General features: G+C 37.8%; 1 protein-coding gene across 1 annotated transcript; it reads right to left on the bottom strand.

Annotated features, from left to right (window-relative positions):
- Nucleotides 1-3,968: 3,968 nt before the first annotated feature.
- Nucleotides 3,969-6,440, bottom strand: LOC106328961 (histidine--tRNA ligase, chloroplastic/mitochondrial). Its single transcript, XM_013767518.1, has 10 exons — nucleotides 6,106-6,440; nucleotides 5,936-6,031; nucleotides 5,772-5,860; nucleotides 5,545-5,674; nucleotides 5,354-5,446; nucleotides 5,135-5,209; nucleotides 4,943-5,060; nucleotides 4,721-4,863; nucleotides 4,513-4,641; nucleotides 3,969-4,404 (listed from the first exon to the last, which is right to left on the bottom strand). Exons 1-10 carry the CDS (start codon nucleotides 6,394-6,396, stop codon nucleotides 4,102-4,104), a joined length of 1,467 nt encoding a protein of 488 aa, XP_013622972.1. The 5' UTR covers nucleotides 6,397-6,440; the 3' UTR covers nucleotides 3,969-4,101.
- Between the last annotated feature and the right edge of the window lie 2,794 nt (nucleotides 6,441-9,234).

Here is a 9,234-nt window from a genome sequence, read left to right as displayed (position 1 = left end):
AATAGTTGAATGTCTTCTAACCATTTGTTTGAGATCATCATCTTACTGTCAATCAAGTAAATTATCAATAGTGTGGATTAGTTAATCATCAAAAAACATAAATTGTGAATCTTTATCTATATTATCAATATAAATCTAGGAACAATGCATAATTTACTCACAAGCGGATGATTACAATTTCTTATCACCAATTGTTGACAATGATGATTGCATTGACTTTCCAAGTAAATGCCATACAAAAATGAGATATAGTCTTAATTTTGTTGGATAAAATTGCACTATTTTGACCCCAAGACTTTTTGGGTCAACATTTCAAGACAAGACTAAGTAATAGTTGAATGTCTTCTAACCATTTGTTTGAGATCATCATCTTACTGTCAATCAAGTAAATTATCAATAGTGTGGATTAGTTAATCATCAAAAAACATAAATTGTGAATCTTTATCTATATTATCAATATATATCTAGGAAAAATGTATAATTTTACTCACAAGTGGATGATTACAATTTCTTATCACCAATTATTGACAATGATGATTGCATTGACTTTCCAAATAAATGTCATACAAAAATGAGATATATGTTATAAACGTAAACAACGTCAATGTTTAGGGCACCAAACTTTGACATTATAAATCATGTGGAGCCCACCGTCACTATGCATGCACAGTAACTTCCACTTTTTAATTTCTATATAAACGATCGTTTCGATCGTTTGTAACACACCATCCTTCTCCTTCTAATAACACATCCTGTCTTTTTATCAGTGTTATCTTCTTCGTACGGGTATAAAATTTTGCCCTTATTTAAATTCCTACGATATAATAAAATACCAATTCTTTTTATAACAATATAGTCTTAATTTTGTTGGATAAAATTGCACTATTTTTACCCAAGACTTTTTGGATCAACATTTCAAGACAAGACTAAGTAAAGTCTAATTAACTTTTGAATTGTGTACACAACTATATGTTTCAGATTTACATTAATTAATTAATTTTGACAATTCTATATTTATCCTAATTGGAAACATATATATATACCTTGATCTATGTGATCCACTAGTGATCTGATGACACTGTAGTAAAACCTCCATTTTCGATAACTTTTTTCCTACATACAATATTATGTATCTAGCTCATACATAAGAACATTAGTTTTTGCAAAATACCTCAACTCGTGAGCCTTTCTAAGGCATCCCAGTGCTTCTTCATACTTTTTGACTCCTACGAACTCTGAACCTCTATCACTCAGGTTTTGAATTAACTTCTCCATGAGATAGAAGTTCCATCTGCATCCATCTTTTCTTCGTGTAAGAAGAAGGAAGGTGATGAGAGAGCACCGCTAGAGACGATGATACGAGAGCGAGAGCGAGAGCGAAAGCGAGAGCGAAAGCGAGAGTATGCTAATACGAGAACATGCGGGACTAAATAATAAATGAATTCATTGGCCTTCTTAATAACCTGTCCGGTTTTCTGTGAACGGGAGGGACTTATTGTATGAGATGGAATGCATCCCTCCATAAGACCTATAAAATAAGAGACTTGGCCCACTAAGCCGGCCCAGGACGCCGACTCAATCGAGCAGTTTACGACCAATAGAAGGCTATGGCTCGGTGTTTTACTCGGCTCCACAAAGAGTGCATCAGATCGGACCAGAGATGGTTCAGCTCGACTGCTCGGCCTGACACCGATAGGCATGTTAAGGAGAACCGGGTTCACTTCATCTATATAAGATGAGGAGAGAAGAGCGAGAGGGGACCGAATCATTACATACACACTTGGCGGTTAGAAACTAGGGTTTTACTCTTTATATTCTCTCCGATTTGTACTTTCGCGGCCAACGGTCTCCGAGCATCGGCTTATTTTCCGTTCAATCTTTCCTCATTTGTAATAAACCGTTTACCGATCTAATAAAACGTCTTTGAACTGACCCACCGACAAGAATCGTCTATCTTACTGATATCTGACCAAACTCGGTTCAAATAGTTGACACCCACGTGGGGCAGAATGAAGTAGCTTTAACTAAATCGGTATGACTCGAAGAATCAACCTTCGATGAAGAACGGGAGCCCACTCCCGTCGTCGCCGCACCAAAAATCTCGGACTTCATGAGTATCGTCATTGTCCATTTCCTTCAACAGGAAGAAGCACAAAAGGCGACGAACGAGCATCTCACCGCCTTAGCCGTTGTCCTCGCCCCTCCAGCCGGTCACACGAGTAATCCACCGACCATCCGAAGACAGCTCTTCAAAATTGACGGTACGGCCCGTGAAGAGGAACCAACAGCCGGAACCACCGTCCAGACTGTCGGAGGTGCCGTACAAAACCCTAACCTCCTAGATCTGGCGACCATCCGCGAGATCGCCGAGCTCAAGCTCTCCCTTCAAGACATTCACTCTAAAATACATCACGTCACGAGCTCGTTCCCGCAGATGACCGCGCCCTCGCCGCAACACTCAAAACCCCGTTCTCTCGGCGAATCAATGATGTATGGCTTCGATCTACGGAAAAGTTCCGTCTTCCATCATACTCCGGCGAGACAGACCCCACCGACCATGTAACAGCGTTCAACATAGCGATGGGGCGAGCAAACTTCGCTGACGACGAAAAAGAGGCCGGCTTTTGCCAATAATTCATCGGAAGCCTTACCAGAGCGGCCTTAACCTGGTTTTCCAGGCTCGCCATCGATAGCTTCCGCGTGTTCCTCAATCATTACATAATGTTCACCCGGCAAGGCGTAACCGCTTCCAACCTTTGGCAACTGTCTCATCTCCCCGGCTAAATCCTGCGCAATTTCATGGAAAAGTTTAAAACTGTCGTTTCTACCGTTAAAATCCCTGACAGGATAGCAGTGGACGCCCTAAGGAACACCTTGTACGTCCACTCGAAGTTTTGAGACGACCTATAAAGTCATCCTCCACCCTCTCTTCAAGACGCCATTGCTCGGTCCAACAACTTTATTAAAATGGAGGAAGACACCCGAGCAATTCTCAATAAGCAAAATGACTTTTCATGGCTGAGATCAACATGAATCTTTTATCATTTGTTATAAAAGTATTTTGGTCGGAAGAAGAAAATTTCATATGAAGAGGTGGATAAGAAGATGTTGCCAATAAAATAAATCTTTTTCATATTGTTTGAAGATAACAGTCTTCTATTTCTTTTCCAACGTCATCATCGAAAGAAAAGGACGGGAAATGGAGCACCTTCTGTCAAGGTTTTCTTTATCATTGCATCGGATGATCTTGAGATGCCTAAAACGTTTCTATAAGGGGGTTTGTCATTCAATTAAAATATGAAAGACATCTCTGATATAATGGACTATATTGGAAATGTTTGTGCAATCTTTATAAATATTTCATAGCATTGTTATTCTTCTGGAGCCACTGGAGGTATGAATACCAATCTCCTTTCTAAATGTGAAAACATTTTGTGTTGTATGTAACTTCTATTATTTGAGTCAATTCCACTTTGAAAAACCATTTCTAGAAGACGTTAGAGGTGATAAGATCTGCAAGATGAAGTAAAAAACCAATACAAATTTTTTTTTAGTATATCAGAAATGTTTGATAAACTTACAACCCAAATAAGTGCATAATGCAAATTTAAAGATAAGAAATAAGTTTTGGAATAATGATAAGTTGGTGATCCAAAATAGTTTGCGTAGTGAAGCAAGACAAAACATATGCCCAGCAGTTACGTGTAGAACAATGATAAAACAAATATATGATCAATCTTTCTTCGACGATATTTACTATCAGAACAGTCCGGTGGTTGATTCGTGAATATAGCTTTAGAAACTCAAAAGTTATTTTAAAAATATATATTTTTGATTGATTACGACCACTTTTGAGTTTCTGTTTAATCCCTAGTTACCTATATTGTCAACTTGTATATTAATCAATAATTAAACTATCTTAAATGTACATGTAAGAGCATCTTTGCGATTAACAAGGACTTTGAGTGGAGAAAGAAAGAAACTAGAAATGAGAGCAACAATTCAATAAAATACAAAGATGAGATTCTTGATATAAACCTTCCACGATCAAATTAAGATTCTATCTCAACTCAATTGCTCAAAAATGGAAATTTTCATGTACTACTCTAAGTCGTTGAGTTTTACTTGGAACTGCTCACCTGAAGACAAAACCTTCACACTCACTGAACCATCTTCCCACTCTGTCTTCCCAACCAGTATCAGCCTTCTTGCGTTTATCCTAGCCGCCCTCTTGAACACCCATTTCAGCGGTTTACTCTCCAATACCAAATCAACGGTTTGGCCTTTGCTTCTGAGAGCGGTTGCAACAGTAGCTGCAGCTCCTTGGAGATCTTTTTCCAAAGCGCACACAATGTTCTCTACCTCTTGTCCCAGTTCTGGCAACAAATTCTTCTCCTTAAGCAGCTACGTAGAAGAAGGAAATAAAGGGGTTAGATATTCTCATGCTAAAACCGAACTTTTCACTGCACATTCGGGTAATGGAATAGCAACAAGCGGAGACTTCAAACTTACTTCAACGATTACAGCATCGCCGAAACCAAAACCACAAGCAGGAATGTCATCTCCTCCATAAGTGGGGAGTAATCTGTCGTATCTCCCACCACCACATATAGCTCGTAGATTCCCTTTTCGATCAAATCCCTGTAAGATTAACATTTTATCAATTTCTATCATAAAAACAGTAGACCAGTATCCAATGCATCATGTCGTAAAAGCTAACCTCAAAGACAATACCAGTGTAATACGCTAGACCACGCACAACAGATGCATCAAACTGTATCCACTCTGAATAACCAAACTTTTCAGCAAGTGAGAAGAGTTGTTTCAGATCTGCAATGGCTTCTCCAGCTCCACCGAGTACATCTGATTAACACAAATTACATGTTTTTAACTTATTTGTAGCTAGACAGAGGTTTCAATAAGAATAGCGAAAGGAAAGTACCTTCCAAATCATCCAAGGACTTGACAGAAAGCACTTGCAATAGCTGTTCAATAGCATCTTCTGATATCCCCGTGGACCCAAGTTCCTTTTTTATCTCATCAATTGGGATCTTTTCTATCTATGTTTCACCCAGCATATAAGAGTAAGGTGACAGAACTAAAAATAGCAAACATTTTGAATTAAACAACTAACCTTATCTATAATGATACATACTCTGCCAAACAAGTTTTCAGGTACACCATATTTTCTGAGCATTTCTTGTAAGACCTGTACAAGGAGGAAGTTATGGATCAAGATACTGCAGATGATGCAAAATAACGTAATATCATGTCTGTCAGTGCAAGTAAATCACATTCCTTGGTTATATTAAGTGTAAAGCAAGAAACAAGAGGAAATAAACAAAAAGAATACCTTTCGGCTAGAAACTTTAAAACCAACATCTGATGCAGTGATCCCAATTCGCTTGAAGAAGGAGACTATAGCTGAAATCAGTTCTGCTTCCGCCTAAAAGAAATGAGTGAGGGGTTAATCAAGCAAGAAACTATAAGAAGGCTTTGTAAAAGTGATTGCACAGCGTGAGAGAGAGAGAGAGAGAAACATACAGTGACTTGGGGGACACCAATAATATCCATATTCCACTGGTAATGCTCACGTCTCCTTCCTCTTGTCATTCTCTCGTAGCGCCAACACTGCCCAATAGCAAACCACTTCAACGGTAGGGAAACTGATTTTCTGGACCAAAAAAAAGAATATGTTGGAAGATTAAAAAAAAACTGTCCTCTGAAGATTCTCACTGAGAAAGAAAAAGAAAGAAAACAAACTTAATTACCCTTTCTGAATGACAAGCCTGGCTAAAGAAGGAGTAAGCTCAGGCCTCAATGCTACACGCCGATTACCCCTATCTTCAAAGCAGTATAGCTACACAACCAACCACAAGAGTTTAAGCTAATGATTCTATACTTAAACTGCAACATTGAGGCATAAAGATCCTACTTGGTCTCTAATCTCCTCGCCTGCTTTTCTGATGAACAAAGCTTCCGTCTCCAACACTGGATAATCCACTTCTTCATACCCGAATAACCTTGATACCTACAAAGCAGCTTTGAGTTCAAATCTCTATCGAAGGAATAACAAAATTCAAATTTTTGCAAATTTAAGTAAACCTCTTTGAAATGGTTGAAGAGCCAGTTGCGGAGACGCATATCATCAGGAGCGAAATCACGAGTTCCTTTAGGTGGATTGACATCGATCTTCTGAACTTCTTCTTCATTCTCCACCAATGGAGCCACAATCGAACCGGACCTGCCTCCGTCCGATTTCGTCGCGGCGGCGGTACATATGAGGCGCCTAGGGTTAGAGAACAGGCGAGGCGAAGAAGAAGAAGAAAGGAATTCGAATCGAATAGGTCTCAAGCACGAGCTCAGTCGCGTCGTCACGATTTGAATTGCTCGCATCCTTTTGGGTGGCTTTGACGGACGACGATGATAGAGAAGAAAGGAGATATATAAACCAAAAACTATTTTTATTTATTTCGGATAATAACCGGAATCAATTAAAGCAGATCACTAACCGGGTGTGCCCGTTACAACATCGTCTGATTTAATTCATAACTGAATCGCTTTAGAATTACCCAATCCTTAATTGGTTTAACTAAACCGAAATCGGTCTAGTTATTTTCTGTTACATTCACTACAACAATGTCACTTTTTAGCTTGACTAAGATTTTAACTGGTGTAAATGCGAGTTTGCGGATGCTGTTTCAAACGTTATTAACCGATTAGTACAACTGGTACAATCAATTAGAAATTAATATGTTTGTGGGATAATTATAACCGGTTGACATCAGTTTAAAATAAATGTACAATATTAACACTTTATATTATGTAAATATTATAAATCATATTATTATAATTAATATAAAAATTATATTTTTAAATTGTAGTTTTTTTTTGGGTTTATATATATATATATTAATGTCTAAAATTATAGCAAAATTTTGAGCTGTTTAACACTTAGATCATGATTGATATTTGGGGTTTAGATATATATGGTGTTTGATTACTTGTCGTTGGCTCTGCAGAAAATTTGGACCCCATTAAAAGCTTTATTTTCTGTGTTACAAATTTTATTGACGCAAATTTCGATTCCCAGACTCTAGAAGGAGGGGAGATTATTCTTACCCATGGCTGCAAACATTTGATCGAGAAAGATGTATGGAAATACAGAAGAGAAACATGCAGGTTATATTGACCATGTCAACAACGAAAATAACAATAGTCGTGTTCGTTTCTTAGCCGCAAGACGCAGCGGCAGCGGCCAAAAATTAAACTGGAGTCATGGCAACACACAACACCGATGACCGCAGCGGCAATTAACAAGCAACGCAGCGTCAAAAAAGGCTAAGATTTCCGGTGTTGCCGCTGACGTCAAAAAAGTAGCGACCATTGTTCTTCATTTCTCTCTCCTCTCTGCTACTAAAAACAGAGACGCGCGTCATCCATTCTTCTCTCTTTCTTTTTGGATACTCTTTTTCCCTTCTAAATTTTGATCTGTAGTTACTGCAACAGCGTTCGTTTAACGAACATGACTAATGGTGAAACAACACTGGGAGCCACCACTTCTATGGCCAACTTAAATGCCTCAGCGCTCGATGAAATCAAAAACCTGGTCAAACCTCTTGTCCAGAAGACAAACGACCAAGATAAGCTCACGAATTCTCTGTCTACAAAAGTAGAAACCTTAACGACAAGAACTAGAACACTCTTCCCTCGCGGAACACCAAGAGCCCGAGGAAAAACAAAATTTGACTTTTTGACTCTGCTAAACGGACTCACCAACACGCAGAAAAACTTGTTGGCACAAGACTCTGACAAAGTCACTTATGTCGTAACACGAGAAAACACTGAGGAACTTCGACAATGTAGGAACCTTATTTTACTACCATAGGATAACTGATATTTGTAAAAAAATAATAAGAACAAAAATTAAAATTACAATATCGAAATATAAGAATAAAGAAGAATTGCATAGTCGAGATGGTTAATCTCTTTCCTTAAATCTTTAAACGCCCCGTAGTGTGACGGTTTCATAGCGCTCAGATTCCTAGAATACAACTCCAACATTGTTTCTGTTTACCATCACCGAAAAACAGAATCTATCGAGCCTAATTTTGTGATATACTCTCAGAATAAAAAAAAAATACTAACATAACTATTCAAAGTAGGAGAAAGTGATTTTTTGTTGTTGTTGAAAGTCTATTTTTTCTATAATGCTTACAAACCCTTTTATAGAAAAATAATGAAAATTACAAATTTCGTTTTTCAACACAAAAATGAAATTTCTATGGTGAACTAACGAAGACTTTAATTCTTGTCAATTAGTTGTGAATTTATTCCACATTTTGACCAAAAAATTAAAGAGTAAAATATTATTGTTTTGATCAATTCAAACAAAATAATATACTTTAAAATAGATTTCATTTTTATATTTGATCAATATAAAAGATCAACATATATTTGATTTAAGTTAATGAACATGAAGTCCAACTAACAAATCAAAACTGAAATCCAAATTCAAATATCCAATGAGTGTATTTGCTATTTGGCACAAGTTTCTCAAATCACACATATTAGACATCCATTTCTCATTCAAATAAAACTTCATTTTTAACATATGAATACATTATTCATAATGTTCAAAAAATGGTTCCAACACACCTCTTAATCACAAAGAGGGGAAAACGCAGTCGAACACGTCAAGAAACCATCGATCAATCCGACACTCGAGAAGACGGTGCTGACGTACAGTCAGTCAACTTGACAAAATTCCTCACTCACTTGACCCATGACCGAAGAAGAAGAAAACGTTTATGGGTGGAGAAGGAAAAGCTCGCCTAGGAACAAAAAATACTCTTCATAGCACACACCAAAAAGTTCTGAAATCTAGCCACAGTGATACGCCCAAAACGGGAAGGATGGCTTTGGCCGGGTGTTTGATATGAACCGAGAAGGCGATGGCACTTCTGGAACTGGAATGGAATGAATGGATCGTCAAGAGATGCGGAATGACTCTTGATATACCACGATCTAAGGCTAACCACCTAAGAAACGATGAAGGTGTGTTGGCTAACCACCAAACGACACAAAAGATGATTGGCTGACCACCAAATCAACAAGCCGGTTCAAACCGATGAACTAGCTAAGAACTCTCTCTCTCACTCAGAGAAAAGAAGAATCGAAAATAAACAACTAAAATGAACTGCTTTTATTCATCAAAGGGACTACATATTTATA

Source organism: Brassica oleracea, chromosome C3 (genome assembly GCF_000695525.1).
Source record: "Brassica oleracea var. oleracea cultivar TO1000 chromosome C3, BOL, whole genome shotgun sequence".
Taxonomy (NCBI): Eukaryota; Viridiplantae; Streptophyta; class Magnoliopsida; order Brassicales; family Brassicaceae; genus Brassica; species Brassica oleracea.
The sequence above is the reverse complement of the archived record's forward strand: the minus strand, read 5'-3'. Positions and strand labels throughout refer to the sequence as shown.

Bases quoted from the DNA above. Each gene is read 5' to 3' on its own strand.
- LOC106328961 (XM_013767518.1), bottom strand. From the start codon at position 6,396: ATGCGAGCAATTCAAATCGTGACGACGCGACTGAGCTCGTGCTTGAGA. The intron at 5,861-5,935 runs GTAGGATCTTTA...TTGGTTGTGTAG, and splicing joins GCGAGGAGATTAGAGACCAA to CTATACTGCTTTGAAGATAG. The intron at 4,864-4,942 runs GTACTTTCCTTT...TGTGTTAATCAG, and splicing joins GTCCTTGGATGATTTGGAAG to ATGTACTCGGTGGAGCTGGA.